Here is a 23,959-nt window from a genome sequence, read left to right as displayed (position 1 = left end):
GGTTTTTGTTCTGTGCTGTTGTGGTTAACATGACTCCAAATCTGTACTCCCAGTTATTGGTTAATAAAACATTCTGCTGCTGTAGCTATTCACCTCTAAATTACATCAACAGTAACAATTAGTTCTTTTTATTTCCTCAACATGTACAATTACCGCACAATATCCTTTGAACAGTTTTTGGGGGAAAAAAGCAGTGGCCATTTCCTCTTTTCAGATCACTATCTGTTCAGGGCTGAAGCTGATAGGCTGATACAATGAGTGGGCGGGTTTGTTGAAATGTGTGAGCCGCAAATTATCCATCCAAAGTAGAAGGCAGTCTTTCCTAATTTGGTTCTGAGCATAAACGTTATGAATCCGTTTATAGTTTCAAATCACCGGCATGATCCCAGTCCCCCATCCCTTCTCTGATTTTTGAAAAAATAAGCTGCTACTTTAAAAATACTAGCGAGTTAATTGCTAGTTACTTCCACACAAGTGTGCTCAGTTACTCAAGTGGAAACTGTTTAATGGTTTGAACTGGAGAATAGTTCCTTGTAAATAGCATATGTTAGAGTGCGGAAATAGGTCTGGCAGCCGACTGGGGAAGACTAGGTTGCTATAGCTCATTGAAGCTGCTCCCAATCCAGGTTCGTCCAAATGCAGAAGAAACAGAAGCGTAGAGGGGGCTTCTTCGCCATCCATCGCTGTTCGGCTTTATTAGACTGTAGCTGAAAAAAAAAGAGAACCGGGGACTTTGAGGAATGGAGGCGAATCAGAAGCTCCAGCTCGGTTTCACCACGCTGCTGCTGTTCGTGCTTGTGAGTTTCTACTGGTTCTGTCGGATTCAGTCTGGTGGGAATGGGGATAAATCCAAGAATCCCAACAGACTCCCTCAAAGGGAGGGATCTCGCTCGGAGTCTGTCTGCGACTCCTTCTTTCAAGGGAAGAAAGTCTTCCTTTGGAATGGGGCGCCCCCGGCAGCTCTCGGGCTGCTAGATGGTTCAGAGGCTGAGTGCAGCAGGTTCCAGGCGCTGCTTCACTATTCCCGGAGCCCGCTGACAGCCGAGGAGATCAGCTTCCCTCTGGCCTTCATCATTACCGTGCACAAGGAGTTCGACACCTTCGAGAGGCTCTTCAGGGCCATTTACCGGCCTCACAACCTCTACTGCATCCACGTGGATGAGAAATCTCCTGGGGAATTCCATAGGCAACTGCAGCGTTTACAGGGATGCTTCGGCAATGTTTTCCTTGCCTCCAGGATGGTGCCCATCATCTACGGAGGGATTTCCCGGCTGGAAGCGGACATCAGCTGCCTGACGGATCTCCTCAGGTTTAGGACCAACTGGAAATATGTCCTTAACCTCTGCGGTCAGGATTACCCGCTCAAAACCAACCTGGAGATCATTCGTCACCTCAAAGCCTTTAAAGGGAAGAACATTACCCCTGGCATTTTGCCTCCAGAACATGCCAAAGTCCGCACTAAGTTTGTGTACAAGCAGGTTCTGTCTGCCAGTAAATCCTATGTAGCCAGAACTGCGAAGCAGAAATCCCCCCCTCCCCACAACCTAACTATTTATTTTGGGTCTGCATACTATGCTTTGACAACTGAATTCGTAGAATTTATTTTGAAAGACCAACGAGCTTTGGATTTGTTAAAATGGTCTAAAGACACATATAGTCCTGATGAACACTATTGGGTAACCTTAAACAGAATACCAGGTACGTGCAACATCTGTATTTTCCATAAAGAATGAGTGGGATGGAATGTTGGGTTTGATTCCAGCTTTTGCCTTGGGGAAGCAGTTTCAAATTCAGGCCAGACTGATGGGACAAAAGTCTCCTTGAATGTCAGCTGTGGCTCAGGTGATAGCACTCTGGTCTCTGAGTAAAAAGTTTGTGGGTTTAAGAACCATTCCAGAGATCTGAGCCTATAATCTAGACTTAAGTCTGTAGTGTGGGAGTGCTACAGTGCCGAAGATGAGGTGTTAAACCAAGATCCCATCTGCACTGTCAGATGGAGGTAAGATCCCATGGTATTATTTCAAAGAGGAGCAGAGGGGTGCTACTTGATGTTCTTGCTAATGTTTATCCCTCAACCATTATCATTTAAACACATCTGGTCATTATCATAGAGCTGTTTGTGGGAGTTTACTGTGTGCATGTTGGCTGCTGTGTTTCCTACGTTACAATAGTGAGGACACTTCAAAAGTACTTTTGCTGTAAAGCACTTTCTGGATGACCTGGGGTTTGAAAAGTGCTATAAAAATGCAAGTAATTCATTCTTTCCTCCATCTGCTGCCTCTGCAGGGAGGAATGCAAGATGAAACTGTGCAGTTTAGTGAGCTTGAACCTCAGCACTTGCCTCACTCAAAAGGCCACCGGATAGGTGGGAGGGGAAGGCCACATTTTGTTTGGGAGTGTAAGGCTAGGCCTCAGACATGTTGGGGAAGTTAGAATGCTGGGAGTGCTTGAAATATAAAGTCTAACATTCCTTATCTCGACAGCCGATCCACAAAATTGAGTGGGTGTAATGAGAGTCTTGGTAATGGGCTCAGGTGCTTTCATAAACCACAGGGGCCAAGGGCAGCAGGTGCTGTTGTAGAAGATCCTCACTGTCGGAATAAACTTCAAATTTATAATTGGAATTGAATTCTCTGCCAGTTACTGGAATATATTCTGTGCGATTTTGTTTTCTTTTATATTCTCTAAATCCAGAGCGATTGGTCAAAGACAAGCAACAGTTGTTTGATTTCATATTGCAGTATCTTTATGGTTGTGTCACAGTTACAACCTTCAGTAGTGTAAAAATTGTTTGTTTCATTATAAAGAAATTTATATTCTGAACATCTTTAGGTGATACCTGGTAGTGCACATTGTGATATTTTTACATATTCATCTTGCATGTATTTTCTATAAGACTGGTACCTGGTTTTCTAACTTTTCCTCCAAGCCTGCCTAAGCTGAAATGGGTATTCCTTTGGGACGATAGAAGTTACAAACTAGAAGGAGGCCATTTTGCTCAATGGATCAGATTGATCTCTTAGTACTTGGGAGTACATGGTAGAGAATCATAGAATAGTTACAGCACAGAGGGAGGCCATTCAGTCCATCGTGTCTGTGCTGGCTTTCTGTGAGAGCAATTCGACTAGTTGCACTCCCCTACTTTTTCACCATAGCCTTGCAAATCATTTCTCTTCAGATAATTATCCAATTCCTGTTTGAAAGTCATGATGATTGAATCTGCCTCCACCACACTGATAATGCATTCCAGATCCTAACCACTCACTGAGTAAAAGATTTTTTTGTCATGTTGCTTCTGGCTATTTTGCTAATCGCTTTAAATTGGTGTCCTTTGGTTCTCGACCCTTTCACTAATGGGAACAGTTTCTCCATATCTACTCTGTCCAGACCCCTCGTGATTTTGAACACCTATCAAATCTCCTCTCAAGCTCTCATTCAGGAGAACAGCCCAGCTTTGCCAGTCTAAACTCATAACTGAAGTCTCTTATCCCTGGTACCGTTCTTGTAAATCTTTCCTGCACCCTCTCCAATGCTTTCACATCCTTCTTAATATGTGGTGCCCAGAATTATACACAATACTTCAGTTGAGGCCAGACCAGTCTTTTATAAATGTTCACCATAACTTCTTGATTTATAAAGCCCAGGATGCCATATGCCTTATTAACTGCTTTGTCAACCTGTCCTGCTACTTTCAATAATTTGTGCACATATACCGCCCCCCCCCCACCCTTTTAGAATTGTATCCTTTATTTTATGTTGCTTTTCCTTATTCTTCCTACCAAAATATAACACTTCACATTTGTCTGCATTAAATTTCATCTTCCATATGTCTGCCCATTCCACCAGCCTATGTCCTTGTGAAGTATATCACTATCCTCCACACAATTCATAATACTTCCAAGTTTTGTGTCATCTGCAAATTTAGAAATTGTGCCCTGCACACCCAAATCTAGGTCATTCTTCAGGTCAAGAAAAGCAGTGGTCCTAGTACCAACCCCTGGGGAACCCCATTATATACCATTCTCCAGTCCAAAAAACAACCATTCACTGCTACTCTCTTTGCTGTGTTATGACCGAGGCCGGAGTAATGCACTGTCAATTCCGTCCCAATACTCCACAGGTCACAGCATATTATTAAAGTTTTCCCACCTAACCAGAAATCAGCCAAATTAAAACACTTTTTAGTAACCCCCAGAATAAAACAAACCAAACCAGGTATCTTTAAACCACGACAAATTAACTATTTGTTAATAAACTAAATGTTAAGCAGTATAAGATAAATTTATGTCTAAAGACTTTATAACTTATTTTCTCTTAACCCTAATGCGCACACACATACATTCAAAAATCAACGGTTAACTGGTTTTTTAAAAATAGTATTTCTTAGGAATAATATAAGTAGCTGGGTTGTAAGTCCTGGTAAGTTACGTTCCTGGTTGGTGAGGTGTCCCAGATTAGAATAATCAGATACCACTCGAAGTCTCCAGGCGTATTTGATGGAACAGTCTTTTAATAGATAGGGATTCAAAGCACTTTGGTTACAGCAGGCGTCACGCAGTTCTTTTAACAAGGAATATAGCCACAGGTCTATTTGGATTCTAAAATTGGTAGTTTTTCAGTAGAAACATTCCTGAGAATTCCAGCAAACACAAACAAATGACAGAGAGTCAATCTTGAAGGTAAATGCTCTTTTTCCAGTGTTTTTCTCTTGTTAGGCAATAACACAGCCTGCAACTCAATGTAGATTTTCCTGCTAAGAGAAATAAACAGCTTCTTCCTTCAGAGCATGCTTCATTGGACACTAGTTCAAACTGGTTGACACCAGTCTTTATCCACAGCTAAAGGTTACAGTACACCATGTGACCTCTCTCTCCTGCTGTGGCCTGGGAAACGGGTGTAGCTCTTGGCACACTGTGCTTAGTCTTAAAGGCACACTGTTTTAAACAGAGGAGGAAAAAAAAACAGTTCCGTGACACCTGACACTCAGCCAACTTCGTATCCATATTGCCACTGTCCCTTTTATTGACTTTCAGAAGGCTTTTGCCAAAGTCCCACATCAGAGATTAGCATGTAAAATTAAAGTGATTAAAGTGGATTAGGGATAGAGTATTGTGATGGATAAAAAATTGGTTGGCGGACAGGAAACAAAGAGTAGGGATAAATGGGTCTTTTTCTGAATGGCAGGCAGTGACTAGTGGGGTACCGCAGGGATCGGTGCTAGGACCCCAGCTATTCACAATATACATTAATGATTTAGATGAGGGAACTAAATGTAATATCTCCAAATTTGCAGAAGACACAAAACTGGGTGGGAGGGTGAGTTGTGAGGAGGATGCAGAGAGGCTTCAGGGTGATTTGGACAAGTCGAGTGAGTGGGCTAATGCATGGCAGATGCAGTATAATGTGGATAAGTGTGAAGTTATCCACTTTGGTAGTGAAAACAGGAAGGCAGGTTATTATCTGAACGGCTATAAACTGAGAGTGGGGAATATGCAGCGAGACCTGGGTGTTCTTGTACATGAGTTGCTGAAGATAAGCATATAGGTGCAACAGGCGGTAAAAAAGGCAAATGTTATGTTGGCCTTCATAGCGAGAGGGTTCGAGTACAGAAGCAGGGATGTCTTGCTGCAATTATACAGGGCCTTGGTGAGGTCACACCTGGAATATTGTGTGCAGTTTTGGTCTCCTTATCTGAGGAAGGATGTTCTTGCTATAGAAGGAGTGCAGCAAAGGTTTACCAGAGTGATTCCTGGGATGGCGGGACTGACATATGAGGAGAGATTGTGTCGGTTAGGATTATATTCGCTGGAGTTCAGAAGAGTGAGGGGGGATCTCATAGAAACCTATAAAGTTCTAACTGGACTTGACAGGGTAGATGCAGGAAGAATGTTCTCGATGGTGGGGGAATCCAGAACCAGGGGTCATAGTCTAAGGATACAGGTAAACCTTTCAGGACTGAGATGAGGAGAAATTTCTTCACCCAGAGAGTGGTGAACCTGTGGAATTCGCTACCACAGAAAGCAGTTGAGGCCAAAACATTGTATGTTTTCAAGGAGGAGTTAGATATAGCTGTTGGGTCTAATGGGATCAAAGGATGTGGGGTGAAAGCGGGAACAGGTTATTGAGTTGGATGATCAGCCATGATCATAATGAATGGCGGAGCAGGCTCGAAGGGCCAAATGGCCTACTCCTGCTCCTATTTTCTATGTTTCTTGGTTTATTCCATGGACTTCAGTTCTGCTGACGAGCCTGTTATGTGGCACTTTATCAAATGCCTTTTGGAGGTCCATGTATGCCACATCAACTGCATTGCCCTCATCAACCCTCTCTGTTACCCCCTCAAAAAACTCAAACAAGTTAGTTAAACACTATTTGCCTTTAACATATCCATGCTGGCTTTCCCTAATTAATCTGCAATTGTCCAAGTGACTGTTAATGTTGTCCCAAATTATTGTTTCTAAAAACTTTCCTACTGCCAAAGTTAAACTGACTGGCCTGTAGTTGTTGGGCTTATCCTTACCCTTGTTCAAAAAAGGGTGTGTAACATTTGCAATTTTCCAGTCCTCAGCCACCACTCCTGAATCCAAGGAGGATTGGAATTGTTGAATTATTGCTAGATGAAGTGCAAAGAGAAACATCAGGCAGGAAGGTTTGCCCATGCGATATGGGGAGATCTTGCACATCTCAATGCAGTAGCTTGAGACTTCTTGTTGTAAATTTTTGGATTTGTGGGATTTGAGCAAATGGTGTAATCTGAACTATCAGGTTACACCATTGTCAAATGTTCACCATGAAGAATGAAATGCAAGAAAATGCCAAGTTATCAGGTGGGTTTTTAGCTTGGGCTTAGAAGTATAATTAAAGTCCCCACCATTGACCATGGATCCAAAGAAGGAAAATAGTCAGATAAGTGGAAAAGTCAATGTTCTGAGTGTGTCCTGACAACCAATAATTATATCCATATTTATTTCCAGTCACTAGTCAATCTTTATCCATCAACCAACATCACTTCATCTTAGCTGTTTTGTGGGACTTTGCTGTGTGCAAATAGGTTACTGCATTTCCCGGCATCACAACTGCTGCTTGAAGGTAAATCCGTGTGCAAGCAGTGGGAGACCTTCAAGGAGGAGATTGAGAGGGCTCGGAACAAGTTTGTTTCCACAAAGAAAAACTGTGAGACTCCAAAGTTTAGACCCTCTCCCTGACCCTCTGTCTGTCAAGAGCATACAGAGTAGGGTAAGGCAAAAAAGAATGCTTATGTCAGATACTGAAAGCTCAATACTGGAGAAAGCTTAGAATAGTATTGAAAATGCAGGAATGATTTTTTTTTTTTAAAAAAAGGTAAATTAGGAAAGCAAAGAGAGAGCATAAAAAAATTTGGAAATAAAATCAAGGAAAATCCTAACAAGTTTTATGAATACATAAACAGCCAGACAATAACTAACTAAGGAAAGATTAGAGACCGTTTGTTTGTGGAGGCAGACGACGTGGGCATAGTTCTTAATGACGACTTTGTCCCCCTCTTTTATGAAGTCGGGTGCAATGCAGACATTCTAGTAAAGGAGGAGGTATAGTGTGAAAATTGGATTGGATAAACTATAGTGAAAGAGGAAGTATTAGGCCTTTAGCATTTTTGAAAGTGGATTGGTGGAAAGCCAGTTGCTGTTGGAGACCTGGGTTTGTAGACTAGAGAAAAAGACCTATTCTCTCTGAAAATAAGCTTTCCATTTCAAGGGGAAAGGTGCTACATTTAAGGTGAAGTTTTGACCTGCCCGAAGAGAGAGAAAAGACCCAGAGAAAGATGAAGTGCTTTGTGGGGAAACACTCTTTTGGAGAAAGGAAGCCTTGCGTTTTGGGTGCGGCAGGTTGCTGTTGCCTTCAGTCTGAAGAATTCCTGCCTTGAGTGAGTTCTGTTGCTTTTTGTGTTTTTGGAAGATCCTGACATCTCAAAGTTTTTGACTGCTAGTCTGCTACCCTAAAACTTAAGTAGACCTGTTGCTACACCTTGAGCTGAAAGATTTGTGTGACATCTGCTGCAGACAAATTGCCTTGAACGCCTACCCATCACAGTTTATCAAACTTACCTGGGGAGACATCAAGTGGCATCTGACTCTTTGACTCTGGGACACCTCACCAATTCAGAAATATTCTACCAGACTCCGACAATTATTTTATTGTTCCTAAGAAACAGTTACAACTTAAATCACCCTTTTTCCCCGGTTAACCGATTTTTGAATATATGTCTGTGCACATGAGGGTTAGGAAGAATAAGGAGTTATAAAATCTGTTCATACATGTAGATTTATCTCATCATTTAAAACGTGGTTTATTAATACAGTTAATTTTCTTTGTTTAAAGAAACCTGGTTTGGCGTACTTTATTCTGGGGCATAAATAGTGTTTAATTTGGCTAATTCCAGTAAGTGGGAAACTTTACAAATATGCAGTGAGCTGTGGAGTAGTGGGACTGAATTAACAGTGCATTACTCCCACGTTGGTCATAACACATTAATTGGGGGCTCATCCGGGATTCAAATCCAACACTAATTAATTATGAGGAGTAATAATTTGAAAGAGAAAAAATAAAAGTACCAGTTTTCTTGTAGTAGGGTAAAGGCTGTATCATCAGAAGGGCATTAGCGAAAAGTGGAAAATAGAATTCAATCTGGAGAAGTGAGGTAATGCAGTTGGGGAGGGTAAACAAGGCAAGGGAATGCACAATGAATGGTAGGTGTCATGCTCATGGAAGGAGCAGTGTTGGAAAATGAAATGAACTGGAGGAATTGAGGAACAGAAGCCAACTGTTTGAACAGAGCTACAAGAAAATGGATATATTCAGGCTACAGACAAGACTGGTGAGGTCAGGTGACCCCCCCCCTTCACCTCACCTCTCCCCCCCCCCTTCACCTCCTCCTGTACTGTCAATAAACTAGCCTGTCTGCAAAGACGAAACTCATCAACTCCATCTGAATTAGCTTTAGGGAAAACACCTTGAAATGGAGAGAAGGCCACTTAATGTTAATAACTCCTAGCTACAGGAATAGGGCTAACAAAGGTTCTATAGGCAGACTGATTCCACAGCCCAAACCAAGATGAATCAATGTGAAGTAGCACCATTATAGCAGAATAGTCCCCATCCAGATGGCAGCAGATAACGAGGGTTTCATATCCTGAACCATTGTATGTTCATGCTAAGGGAGAGGCTAGATCAACCTAAGACCACAGAAAGTTTCTGGTTGAAACTGGCTGAGATATGGTCCAGCCAAGCAGAAGAACCCTGCTGAACAATAACTTGAACAACCACTGCAGCGGAGAATTTGCAAGGTGATTTGAGTGTCTCCATCTGCGAAACTAAACCAGGATTCACACCAACTTGGGCTGAGTTTTAACCACAAGACTACAACACCTTGCAAGGCAAGGAACATTCAGGCCTGCAACACAGTTAGAAGATTTCCTCCAGCAAGAAACTCTGAAGGTTTTTAAACAACGGAGTTTTGTACAGCAATTTGGATTCTAATTGCATCCTACCCTCTTTTCTCTATTCTTGTTTGCGCATGTGTGTGTAAATGCATGTGTGGGTAAGGTTGTATCCATTTTGGGGATTTGTTTGAAAAAAAATCAATCTTTAAACCTATGAGAGAATCTGTCGTTTGTCTCTGTATTTGACCCTAAAAACACTCTGGGACTGACACCATTTTTAACAGTTGGGAGATGAAAAGTGGAAGCCACCCATGCCACATACCACCTGTCCGTAATAAGATACTGAGAAGTGTAGAGGAACTGGGGGATCTTGGAGTGCATGTCCATAGATCCCTGGAGGTAGCAGGGTAAGTAGATAAGGTAGTTAAGGCATGCAGGATACTTTCCTTTATTAACTGAAGCGTTGAAGATAAGTGGGGAGCTTATGCTAGAACTGTATAAAGCACTAGGGATGGACAGGATGTGGCAAGAACAGCAATTCATACGAACATATGAATTAGGTGCAGAATAAAAGCCTGCTCCGCCATTCAACAAGATCATGGCTGATCTGATTGTAACCTCAACTCCACGTTTCCACTTACCACCATAACCTTTCACGCCCTTGCTTATCAAGAATTTATCTACCTCTGCCTTAAAAGTATTTTAAGTCTCTTCTTCCACCGCCTTTTCAGGAAAAAAGTTCCAAAGACTCACGACCTTCACAAACATTTCTCTTCATCTCATCTTAAAACTTGGCGACCCCTTATTTTTAAACCGTGACCCCTAGTTCCAGATTCTCCCACAAGAGGAAACATACTTTCCTCATCCACCCTGTCAAGACCCCTCAGAATCTTGTATGTTTCAATGAAGTCGCCTCTTACTCTTAACTCCAGTGGATACAAGCCTTGCCTTTCCAATCTTTCTTCATAAGACGACCTGCCCACTCCAGGTATTAGTCTAGTAAACCTTCTCTGAACTGCTTCCAATGTATTTACATCCTTCCTTAAATAAGGAGACCAATACTGTCCACAGTACTCCAGATGTGCTGTATAAATGAAGCATAACCTCCCTACTTTTGTATTCAATTCCCCTTGCAGAAATGATATTCTATTAGCTTTCCTAATTACCTGCTGTACCTGCATACTAACCTTTTGCTTTTCATGTACTAGAACACCTTGATCCCTCTGCATCTCTGAGCTCTGCAATCTCTCATCATTTAGATAATATGCTTTTAGAAAAAAATTTCCTGCCAAAATGGACAATTTCCCGCTTTCCCACATTATACTCCATTTTTGCCCACTCACATGATCCCTTTGTAGACTCCTTATGTCCTCTTCACAACTTTACTGCTTATCTTTTTGTCATCAGCAAATTTACCAACCATACCTTTGGTCCCTCCATCCAAGTCATTTATATAAATTGTTAAAAAGTTGAGGTTCCAGCACCAATCTCTGTGGCACACCACTTGGTTATATCTTGCCAACCAGAAAATGACCTATTTATGCCTCCTGTTTCCTGTTAGCTATCCAATCTTCTATCCATGCTGAAATGTTACCCCCTATACCATGAGCTTTTATTTTCCACAGTAACCTTTCATGTGGCACCTTGTGAAATGCCTTCTGGAAATCTCAGTACAGTACATCCACTGGTTCCCTTTATCCATAGCACAAGTTACTTCAAAGAATTCCAATAAGTTGGTTAAACATGATTTCACTTCACAAAACTTGACTCTGCTTGATTACCTTGATATTTTTCTAAGTTCCCTGCTTTCATAGCTTCTAACATTTTCCCTAAGACAGATGTTAAGCTAACTGGCCTGTAGTTTCCTGCTTTCTGTCTCCCTCCCTTTTTGAATAAAGGAATTACATTGGCTATTTTCCAATCTTATGGAACCTTCCCCGAATCTAGGGAATTTTGGAAAATGAAAACCAATGCATCAACTATCTCACTAGCCACTTCTTTTAAGACCCTAGGATGAAGTCCAGGACACAGGGACTTGTCAGCCTGCAGATCCAACACTTTGCTCAGTACTACTTCCCTGGTGATAGTAATTTTCTTGAGTTTCTCCCTCCCTTCTATTTTGTGATTTACAGCTGTTTCTGGGATGTTACTTTTGCCAATGCAAAATACCTGTTCAGTCCATCCGCCATCTCCTTATTTTCCATTATCAATCCCCCTGACTGACTTTCGATAGGACCAACGCTCATTTTGTTAACAATTTTTTTTTCTTAAATAACTATAGAAGCTGTTTTTATATTTCTAGCCAGCTTTCTCTCTCACTCTAATTTTTCCCTCCTTATTGAACTGTTACCAGGTGAGAAAGAGGTCTAGGGTTCCCTTTCAGCCGTCACCTGGTCTTACTGTAACAGGGTTTAATTTTTAAACTTTTTTTAGCTCCTGTTTGGTGAATCCATGTTCCCTGCTTTCCAATTATAAGGCAAAGAAACCAGCACAAACAGGCTTTGTTAGGTTTAAAGAAGAAAAGTTGAAATTTATTAAACTTAAACTCTAATTTGGTTAACGCCTACGAATGCACGCCGCGCCCTACGCTAGCATGCGTACGCAATGCACACTTGCAAATAGAGACAGAAAAGAGCAGAAGAAAAATAAAATGGAAAGGTTTGAGGCAATATCTGAAGAGTAGTTGTGAGAAAGAGATGGGATCAGACAGGAGAGAGATATTCGCAGTCCAGGAACAAACAACTTTGTGCCCAAACTCTTTGTACAGATTCAAAAAACACAGGTTGCCCAGCAGGTTAGTCATGTGACTAGCTGGTTTTCCCATGTCCGATTGTGTATTCGGCCATCTTAGCAGTCAACCTGGAATGCGAGCTCCCCCACCTTCAACAGCTGGTGATCAAAAGTCCGTTGTGGGTTGAATGTCAGGGAATGGCTTTTGTCCTTCCAAACACCGTCTGTTAATATGCAATTGTCTTTTCCAGCCACGGCTGATCTGTTCAACAAGTCCTCCCCTCGCTCCAGTAACTGTTTAAAATCACTGTTCATGGCAAAATTAATGTGCCTCACTCTTGGCAGGCAGGGGTCTAGCATGACGGATCTTTGTCGTTCTTTGCTGCTTTTTATATTTTGTCCTATCTTCTGACTTGCCACCCATCTTTGTGCAATTATATGCTTTTTCTTTAAGCATGATACTATCCAATTTTTTTAGTTAACCACAGGTGGTGGGTCCTCCCCTTAATGTTTCTTTCTCGGTGGAATGTATCTGTTCTGTGTATTCTGAAATATCCCCTTAAATGTCTGCCACTGCATCTGTTGACCTATCCCTTAACCTACTTTGTCAGTTCACTTTTGCTAGCTCTGCTTTCATGCCTTCATAATTGCCCTTATTTAAGTTTAAAATACTAGTCTTAGACCCACGCTTCTCCCTCAAACTGAATGTAAAATTCAATCATATTGTGATCACTGCTTTCACTATGAGGTCATCAGTTAATCCTATCACATTGCACAATACCAGGTCCAGCATCGCCTGCTCTCTGGTCGGCTCCAAAACGTGCTGTTCTAAGAAACTATCCGGAAAACATTGTATGAGCTCCTCATTTAGGCTACATTTGCCCATCTGATTTTTCCAGTCTATAAGTAGATTACAGTCGCCCATGGTTATCGCCGTACCTTTCTGACAAGCTCCCACTATTTCTTCCTTTATACCCCATCCTACTGTGTGGTTACTGTTATGGGGCCTGTACACCACTTCCACAATTGACTTCTTACCTTTATCATTTCTCATGTCGATCCAAACTGCTTCTACTTCCTGGTTTCCTGAACTTAGGTCATCACTCCCTATTGTCATTAATTAACAGAGCCGCCCCTCCACCTTTTCCTAGCTTCCTGTCCTTCCTAGATTTCACATACCCTTCGCTATTAAGGACCCAATCTATGTCATTCTGTAGCCATGTCTCGAATGTCTATCAGATCATATTTATTTCTATTTGAGCTTTCAGTTCATCTGTTTTGTTTCGAATGCTAGGTGAATTCAGATACAGAGTGTAGAACATACGAATTAGGAGCAGGAGTAGGCCACTCGACCCCTCTAGCCTGCTCCACCATTCAATAAGTTGAACTGATTACTCCACATTTCCACCTATTCCTGATAACCTTCCGCCCCCTTGCTTATCAAGAATCTATCTACCTCTGCCTTAAAAATATTCAAAGACTCTGCTTCCACTGCCTTTTGAGGAAGAGAATTCCAAAGACTCATGACACACAGAGAAAAAATTTCTCCTCACCTCTGTCTTAAATGGGTGACCTCTTATTTTTAAACAGTGACCCCTAGTTCAAGATTCTTCCACAAGGGGGAACATCCTTTCCACATCCACCCTGTCAAGATCCCTCAGGATCTTATATGTTTCAATCAAGTCACCTCTTACTCTTCTAAATTCCAGCGAATACATGCCTCGCCTGTCCAATCTTTCCTTATAAGACAGCCCGCCCACTCCAGGTATTAGTCTAGTAAACCTTCTCTGTACTGCCTCCAATGCATTTGCATCCTTCCTAAAATAAGGAGACCAGTACTGTACACAGATGTGGTCTCATCAATGCCCTGTACAACTGAAGCATAACCTCTGTACTTTTGTATTCAATTCCCCTCGCGATAAACAATAACATTCCATTAGCTTTACTAATTACTTGCTGTACCTGCACACTAACCTTTAGTTTTGTCCTTTTCCATTATTTTTGTAACCTCTAGCCTTGTGTGCTGCTGATTTACTCTTAGATTTGTACTCACTGTCCCTTCCTGTCACGGTCAGTTTATCTTTTCCCATATTAATACCTTTCTCTCTTGCCTTGTCTCTACTCTTTGATTTATCACATCTTCCCAAATTTGATCCCTTGTTCCCACTATTTAGTTGAAGGAATGCTGAATGTATCTGTATCATGGCACTAGTAAGATCACAGCTAGAGTACTGTGTACAATTCTGGTCACTCATTACAGGAAGGATATGCACTAGAGTGGGTACAGAGGAGATCTATGAGGATGTTGCCAGGAATGTAGAATTTTAGCAATAAAGAAAAATTGGATAGGCTGGAATTGTTTTCAGAACAAAGGAGGCTGAGGGGAGATTTAATTGATGTGTATAAAATAATGAGGGGCCTAGATTGTGGATAGGAAGGACCTATTTCCCCTAGAGAGGTCAATAACCAGGGGGAATTGATTTCGGGTAAATAGCAGAAGAATTGGAGGTGAGTTGAGGAGAAATATTTTCACCCAGAGGTTGAGAGAATCTGGAACTCCCTGCCTGAAAGGGTGGTGGAGGCAGAAACCCTCATAGTATTAAATACTTGGATAAGCACTTGAGATGCCATAACCTACATGGATACCGACAAAGTACTCACTAGTGGAATTAGATTGGAAAACTCAGTAGCACAGACACCATGGGCCCAAAGACACCTCTCTCTCTAATTTTCTACGTTTCTAAAAGGGGCTACACTTCAAAGACAAGTACTGAATTGGGTGTAGTCTGTTTTGGGATGTCTGAGGTTGTGAAAGGTGCTATAAAAATTCAAGTTATTTCTTTTACCCTACATGGATAGCTGTGACTTTAAAGTCACTTACTTTTGAATCTATTTATTGGGCGGTAAATAAAAATTAACATGCTTACTGAAGGGTTATGTGGCCCACACATTGTGGGTGAGGGTGAGAATATGTTTCATCGATTAAGAAGTCAGATTTCCTCGGATGAGGGACTGCTGAATAAATAGAATCATTGCAGTTTTCACAGCAACCTCCCAGGGACTTAGAATGTGCCCTGCATTCCAGAATATCACTATTCTCTGGAAAAAGAGAACTGCCTAACATCCAGTCTGTTCCTACCCTTACATAATTTAGACTCACTGATTCTCACTAAAATTACTTCTGTCTGGGTATCCTTTTATTACGTGTAATGCTTCCTTCTCTAGGTTGAGTTCAGAAGTTGCAATTTTGTCTCTTGCCACATTGCGTATCTGTCTTTACCTTTCTTGTACATTTGGGAGCTTTCTGGTTTCCCAATAAACAGTTATGGATCACTATACTACAGGAGGGCCATAATCTGAGCAGGTTAAAAAAAAAAATTCAAGGTCCCTTGAAGGTGGGACTTTTCCCCAAAAAATAAACAGCACTTGACCTCCCCATGAATTTGAGAGCTTCGGGCACCTGTAGCACCAAGTTTCTCCTCTAGCTCCACATCTCGAACAGTGAGACACTCTCAATGCCTCCCTCATCTACTTGGAGTCTGATAAAGTCCATTCACAATTTCTATACTAATACAAGAGTCACAAAATTTCATTGGGATTTCAGATTAATGTCTTCTGGCAATCCAGTTTAAAAAAAAAACTAAGTCTAGTTCAGCTAATTATTGTACTTTACTCTTGTAGCAATTTATTTTAATGCTGGTGCTAATACACAGTATGAAGTGTCATACTTGAGCTCTTACGCTCCAATGCTTTATTACATCTGAATATTAATTCTTCATCTCAAACTGCTGCCATGACTGCTGCCACCTATGAGTAATCATCTATAACCCATAATAGTCTGGATTCTGCTGTGGTAATGACAGTAAACTTCAACTGTCAACATTCGCTGTCATCACTACACTGAAACTGGCAGCAACTTTGGGCAGCCTGCACATGCACAGAATAGCATGGAAATCCAGAAGTTGCTGTCAGTGAATCTATACTCCTCCATAGGATGTACTCTAGAGGTTCCCAATTGCTGCAATCTCCATTGCAATCATGATTTGATGAAATCTTCCACATTGGTCGTTGGTCTCACTATAAAAACCCTTGGAAAAAAACTGCACCTTTTTGATTGAGGTGTAATTGAAATTTTAATGGTGTACTGACTTCATAATTACTGCCAAACACCACCTCATTGGTCCTGAAAGCGTAATTTTTTTTTTGTTTGGGAAATGTCAAATTTCTCATTTTAAAGATATTTTTCTTTTTTTTAGAAGTTTATTCTTTGTATTATCATAACAAAATACATTATTTCACCTTCTAACTGAAAATTTAAGTTAAAAGTGAAGGGATTTAGTGGTATTAACTTCCTGGTTTTCTGTGCATGAAATTTTAACTGTGATTAGCTACTTACCCTGCTTGCTAGCATCACTGCTGCTGTAAGCCTGGCGATCCCCTTGACTTGGCACCAGATTTAAACTGCTGCCAGGAAAGAAGACCTCACCACAGAGATCACCACTAGATCTTTGTAGGAAGTTTTCAAGGTAAGCAACAAGTGCCCTTGCTTTGCTGCTAACTGCAAAATCTGGACCATGGTTTTTCACCCTGGAGTTCTGTAGCTCAAAATGCTGCTTTTGAGACAAAAATTTTGGAGGAATAGCACCTATAATTGTGCTGCTGCGATTTTTATTGTGTAATTGGAGATTTCACACGCTTATCATTACACTTTACAGAAATTCTAGTGGAAGAAAAAGATTTAGTACCTCTGCTGTTTTATTGACAATGGCGTGACATACCAAGTTCTCCTTTTAAGCGCAATGATTAGATTTTAATATTTGTAATTGCTGTTCTCCGTATTAATGCTCGATGTCCACCCTTCAGGTGCACCTGGTTCAATGCCATCAGCAGCCTGGGAAGGGAACTTGCGTGCCATAAAATGGAGTGATCAAAAAGACCATGGTGGTTGCCACGGTAATTTATTTAAATTTAAACTTTGAATCTTACTGCACATTATTTGACCATTTGTGTAAAATGTTCTTATTTAAATTTTGTCTAATATGTAAGCTCATCCTGAATTGTTGGTAATAGTAGTTTTATCACTCTTCCATGCGGAAGTGTAACTGCATCTCTTCTTTGGCCTCCTTATCTCGAGAGACAATGGATAAGCACCTGGAGGTGGTCAGTGGTTTGTGAAGCAGCGCCTGGAGTGGCTATAAAGGCCAATTCTAGAGTGACAGGCTCTTCCACAGGTGCTGCAGAAAAATTTGTTTGTCGGGGCTGTTACACAGTTGGTTCTCCCCTTGCGCCTCTGTCTTTTTTCCTGCCAACTACTAAGTCTCTTCGACTCGCCACACTTTAGCCCCGTCTTTATGGCTGCCCGCCAGCTCTAGCGAACGCTGGCAACTGACTCCCACAACTTGTGATCAATGTCACAGGATTTCATGTCGTGTTTGCAGATGTCTTTAAAGTGGAGACATGGACGGTGGGTCTGATACCAGTGGCGAGCTCGCTGTACAATGTGTCTTTGGGGATCCTGCCATCTATTGATTTGCATTTAAGCATTAACTCTCCAGTACTTTTGCTCTATTTCCCTTCTTTGAATGTTTTTCCATTTTGATTGCTTTCACCTCCATAACAGACTTTCTTTTTGGGTTGATGTGCATATGCTGCACTCTTTGTGTTTTCCTCCATCTGTTTTCTATATGAAACATATATAAAAAGTAACGGAGTGAGCATTTATATTGAGAGCTGTGTCAGAACCATTGAATGCGGTACCATTATTCAAGAAGGGTAGCAGGGATAAACCAGGTCATTACAGGCCAGTGAATCTAACATCTGTGGTAGGGAAACTATTGGTAAAAATTCTGAGGGACAGGATTAATCTCTACTTGGAGAGGCAGGGATTAATCAAGGATAGTCAGCATGGCTTTGTCAGGGGGAGATCATGCCTAACAAACTTGATTGAATTTTTCGAGGAGGTGACTAGATGTGTAGATGAGGGTAAAGCAGTTGATGCAGTTGACATGGACTTTAATAAGGCTTTTGATGAGGTCCCACATGGGAGATTGGTTAAGAAGGTAAGAGCCCATGGGATCCAGGGCAATTTGATAAATTGGATCCAAAATTGGCTAGTGGTAGGTGGTAGAAGGTGATGGTCGAGGGTTGTTTTTGCAATTGGAAGCCTGTGACCAATGGTGTACCGCAGGGATCGGTGCTGGGACCCTTGCTGTTTTTAGTGTACATTAATGATTTAGATGTGAATATAGGAGGTATGATCAATAAGTTCGCAGATGACCCGAAAATTGGTGGTTTCGTAAATAGTGAGGAGGAAAGCCTTAGATTACAGGTCGATATAGATGAGCTGGTAAGATGGGTAGAGCAAATGGAATTTAATCCTGAGAAGTGTGAGGTGATGCATTTCGAGAGGGCTAACAAGGCAAGGGAATATACAATGGATGGCAGGACCCTAGGAAATACAGAAAGTCAGAGGGACCTTGGTGTACTTGTCCATAGATCACTGAAGGCAGCAGAACAGTTAGATAAGGTGGTTAGGAAGGCATAGAAACATAGAAAATAGGAGCAGGATTAGACCATTCAGCCCTTCGGGCCTGCTCCGCCTTTCAAAAAAGATCATGGCAGATCGTCTAATTCAGTACCCTGTTCCCACTTTCTCCCCAGATCCTTTGATCCTTTTAGCATTAAGAAATATATCTGTCATCTTCTTGAATATATTTAATGACTTGGCCTCCACTGTCTTCTGCGGTAGAGAATGCCACAGGTTCACCATCCTCTGAGTGAAGAAATTTCTCCTCAACTCGCTTCTAAATGGCATACTCCGTATCCTGAGACTGTGACCCCTGGTTCGGGACTCCCCAACCATCGGGAACATCCTCCCTGCATCTAGCCTGTCTAGTCCTGTTAGAATTTTATAGTTTTCTATGAGATCCCCTCTCATTCTTCTGAACTCTAGTGAATATAGGCCTAGTCGATCCAATCTTTCCTCATACGTCAATCCTGCCATCCCAGGAATCAGCCTGGTAAATCTTCTTTGCACACCCTCCATGGTAAGAACATCCTTCCTCAGATAAGGAGACCAAAACTGCACACAATACTCCCGATGTGGTCTCACCAAGGCCCTGTATAACTACAGTAAGACATCCTTGCTCCTGTACTCAAATCCTCTTGCAAATAAAGCCAACATACCATTCGCCTTCCTAACTGCTTGCTGCACCTGAATGCTTGCTTTCAGTGACTGGTGTACAAGGACACCCAGGTCTTGTTGCACCTCTCCCTTTCCCAATCTATCAGATAATCTGCTTTGCTGTTTTTACAACCAAAGTGGATAACCTCACATTTATCCACGTTATACTGCATCTGCCATGCCTTTGCCCACTCCCCCAACTTGTCCAAATCACATTTGAGCCTCTTTGCATCCTCCTCACAGCTCACGTTGCCCCCCCAACTTTGTGTCATCTGCAAACTTGGAAATGTTGCCTTTAGTTCCCTCACCCAAGTCATTAATATATATTGTGAACAGCTGGGGCCCAAGCTCTAATCCCTGCGGTACCCCACTAGTCTCTGCCCACCACCCGGAAAAAGACCCGTTTATTCCTACTCTCTGTTTCCTGTCTGTCAACCAATTCTCAGTCCATGCCAGTATATTACACCCAATCCCATGTGCTTTAATTTTGCACACTAACCTCTTACGTGGGACCTTATCAAAAGCCTTCTGAAAGTCCAAATACACCACATCCACTGGTTCTCCCTTATCTATTCTACTAGTTACCTCTTCAAAAAACACCAGTAGATTTGTTAAACATGATTTCCGTTTCATAAACCCATGCTGACTTTGCCCAATCCCGTTTGTTTTCCAAGTGTTCTGCTATCACATCCTTCATAATAGACTGTAGCATTTTCCCCACTACTGATGTAAGGTTAACTGGTCTGTAATTCCCTGTTTTTTCTCTCCCTCCTTTTTTAAATAGTGGGGTTACATTTGCCGCCCTCTAATCTATAGCAACTGCTCCAGAGTCTATAGCATTTTGGAAGATGACCACCAATGCATCCACTATTTCCAGGGCCACTCCCTTTAGTACTCTGGGATGTAGATTATCAGGCCCTAGGGATTTGTCGGCCTTTAACCCCATTAATTTCCCTAGCGCTATTTATTTTATTAGTACTGATTTCCTTCAGTTCCTCCTTCTCGTTAGACCCTTGGTTCCCTAACATTTCTGGGAGGTTATTTGTGTCCTCGGTTGTGAAGACAGAACCAAAGATTGTGTTTAATATGCATATAGGATACTTGCCTTTATTCGCCAAGGCATAGAATATAAGAGCAGGGAGGTTATGATGGAGCTGTATAAAATGCTAGTTAGGCCACAGCTGGAGTACTGTGTACAGTTCTGGTTGCCACACTATAGGAAGGATGTGATTGCACTGGAGAGGGTGCAGAGGAGATTCACCAGGCTGTTGCCTGGGCTGGAGCATTTCAGCTATGAAGAGAGACTGGATAGGCTAGGGTTGTTTTCCTTAGAACAGAGAAGGCTGAGGGGGACCTGATTGAGGTAGACAAAATTATGAGTGGCGTAGATAGGAAGAAACTTTTTCCCTTAGCGGAGGTGTCAATAAACAAGGGGCATAGATTTAAGGTAAGGGGCAGGAGGTTTAGAGGGGATTTGAGGAAAAAAAATGTCAACCAGAGAGTGGTTGGAATATGGAACACACTGCCTGAAGGGGTGGTAGAGGCAGGAACCCTCAACATTTTAAAAAGTATTTAGATGAGCACTTGAAAAACCATAGCTTACAATAGCCAAGTGCTGGAAAATGGGATTAGAATAGATAGATGCTTGACGGCCGGCACAGACACAATGGACCGAAGGGCCTATTTCTGTGCTGTATAACTCTATGACTCTAGAACGCCCAGCAATTGCAGAGAAATTGTAGTGCATGTTCTGATGAGAGATCCATGTGATGTGTGCCCAGGTGTATTTGTTGTTCCCCTTCTGTAAGCATAAAATTTTCTCTAAGGCTCTTGACCATTGACATCAGATGTCTTTGATTTCTTAAGCATACAGTATATGCAATAGTATTTAGATGTATACTTAAAGGGTGGTACTTACAAGCACACATAATGAAAGTTGGGGATTCAAATGTGTTACAGTTCAGTTCAGTATCTTGGGTCTTCACAAATCTTCACACTCATTGCTAATACAGTTTTTATATATTTCTCTTACTCCTTCTACATGACTGTCCATACAATTCTACATTATGTAATTGTGCAAAACTTAAAATTCAATTCTGTATAAGGAGAATTTAACTGACGTCCCTTATCAAAAACTTATTTATTTTTTTCTTATTTAACAAACTCTTAATTATTAAGTTTGCCGTACTTAACTTCATTTACTTTATCTTATCAATAGTTTCATTCTTCCATTTACTCATTCGTCTACCAAATAAAACTTTTAGTTAAAAACCTTCCCTTGTTTTCTGTACCGCTGGTGCCAATTAAGGAGGATGATGAATGCCCAGATGATTCGCTTTGCAGATTGACCTGTTCTTCCACATTGTTATTATCCAGTCTGCAATCTTTAAGTCTCACTACTTAATCCTGCAGCTGACCGTTGTTGCAGGGTCAGCCCAGGTCCAATGGTTCAGTGGTACTTTAAACTGGCGTAATAGATTCCCGCTTAACAGGCAAAGGCTAAAGATAAACATTACTACAATATGAAGGGAAATTAATAGTATAATATTAGTAGACCTCAGGATTGTCTGCTTAAACCTTTCATGACATTTCAATGCACATTTATACAAAAATGTTCATTCAGCCAGACGGCTTCTACTTTTTAACCTTTTTTCCAAAACAATGTATTGGCAATTTAAAAAATTGAATGGATTAATGCATCATGCTTGCATATGTTGTTTTTCCATTGTCTTCTCTAGCTGAGAACTGCATCCATTTTTCAGGATCTGTAGCTCTGTTTTCGATTGCAATTTTTCAATAATTAAACAGTACTCAGGTTTACGGGAAATATCTCTAAGGCACCACTTCCTGGTGACCACGAGTAAATGAACTGTGACCAATTCTGTTCTTAAAAGCTTATTCCAGTGACTCATGATTAAAAGTTGAATGCACCAATGTTCTGCAAAGCACAGCATTGCCTGACTGATTTTAACAACCCAGGAAATAAGGAAGTGTAAAGAGGGGAAATGGTGGGGGAGGGGGGTTAGGAAAGAGAGAGTCTGAGAAAATGTGACACTATTTTCCAAAGGCATAACAACAGAGAGAGATTAGGGGCCCAATTCTGGGTTTTAGACACAGGCACATATCCCACATCAAAACATGCATCAATCAGATTAATGGGGTAGTTGGAGGGGTGGAAGGAAAGGGAAACACTTGCTCTTGCTAGTGTTTTTACCGTTGCATGTATTTTATTAGTAAAGCATAATTGAATTTGAGGATTTGGTTTAGTGTCAATGTCTCTGAAATGCAGTCTGCTAAAGCCAACATTTATGAACCGTAACCCGCCAATAAAAATGGTTGTACACTTTCCTTCATGCCACATTTTTTTTTTCAAAGCAAAATATCGATTTGACAGTACAATCAGGGCAGCTTTCAACAATTCCAGTCTTCTAAGTGATTAAGGTTTCAGAAATCTTAGTCTTATGGGTGGTGAGGCCTGTCCGTGCATTCTATTCCTCTTGTTCCTGGTATCATTCACAAGATCTCTTCAGTAATGCTGGTAACTGAGGAAAATTTCGCTGTTAAAATATTGGAACTGGTGTCTGAGTCCCACATGCAGGGAGTTGAACTATAATCCAGGCTGACACTTCAGTACAGTTCTGAAGAGTGCTGTACTGTTCGAACTGCTTTTTTTTGGATTAGATACTACACCTGCTCGGGTGGCTGGGGAGGATTGCAATTCAAAGAAGAGCAGGAGTGTCCTCTCCAGAGTTGTACCCAAATTTATCCCTGAACTAACATCCACATTATCTAGACATTTATCTCATTGCTATTTACAGGACTTTGTGTGCAAATTAGTTGCTGCATTTCCTGCCTTTACAACAGTGACTGCACTTCAAGTAAAAAATGTATTTAATTTGATGTACATTGGCTTAACTTGCAACAGTGACACACTTCTCAAGTTTTTTTTTTTTGATTTGTTCATGGGATGTGGGCATCGCTGGCTAGGCCAGCGTTTATTACCCATCCCTAATTGCCCTTGAGAAGGTGGTGGTGGTGAGCTGCCTTCTTGAACCGCTGCAGTCTTTGGGGTGTAGGTACACCCACAGTGCTGTTAGGAAGGGAGTTCCAGGATTTTGACCCAGTGACAGTGAAGGAACGGCGATATAGTTCCAAGTCAGGATGGTGTGTGACTTGGAGGAGAACGTGCAGGTGGTGGTGTTCCCATGCATTTGCTGCCCTTGTCCTTCTAGTTGGTAGAGGTCGCAGGTTTGGAAGGTGCTGTCCAAGGAGCCTTGGTGCGTTGCTGAGTGCATCTTGTAGATGGTGCACACTGCTGCCACTGTGCATCGGTAGTGGAGGGAGTGAATGTTTGTAGATGAGGGACCAATCGAGCGGGCTGCTTCTTGTGTTGTTGGAGCTGCACCCATCCAGGCAAGTTGAGAGTATTCCATCACACTCCTGACTTGTGCCTTGTAGATGGTGGACAGGCATTGAGGAGTCAGTAGGTGAGTTACTCGCTGCAGAATTCTGACCTGCTCTTGTAGACACAGTATTTATGTGGCTACCCCAGTTCAGTTTCTGGTCAATGGTAACCCCCAGCATGATATTCGTGGGGGATTCGGCAATGGTAATGCCATTGAACATC

The 23,959-nt window shown here is 41.6% G+C and overlaps 1 protein-coding gene across 1 annotated transcript in view; it reads left to right on the top strand.

The window, feature by feature from the left end:
- Positions 1-283: 283 nt before the first annotated feature.
- LOC137383888 (N-acetyllactosaminide beta-1,6-N-acetylglucosaminyl-transferase-like) overlaps positions 284-23,959 on the top strand; it is a 41,592-nt gene continuing 17,916 nt past the window's right edge. The window contains exons 1-2 of the mRNA XM_068057259.1: positions 284-1,698; positions 17,013-17,102. Coding sequence (XP_067913360.1) covers positions 741-1,698; positions 17,013-17,102 — 1,048 coding nt within the window. The 5' untranslated portion in view covers positions 284-740. The remainder of the gene's footprint in view (positions 1,699-17,012; positions 17,103-23,959) is intronic.

Source organism: Heterodontus francisci, chromosome 2 (assembly GCF_036365525.1).
Source record: "Heterodontus francisci isolate sHetFra1 chromosome 2, sHetFra1.hap1, whole genome shotgun sequence".
Lineage (NCBI taxonomy): Eukaryota > Metazoa > Chordata > Chondrichthyes > Heterodontiformes > Heterodontidae > Heterodontus > Heterodontus francisci.
This window is presented reverse-complemented; position numbering and strand designations above follow the sequence as displayed.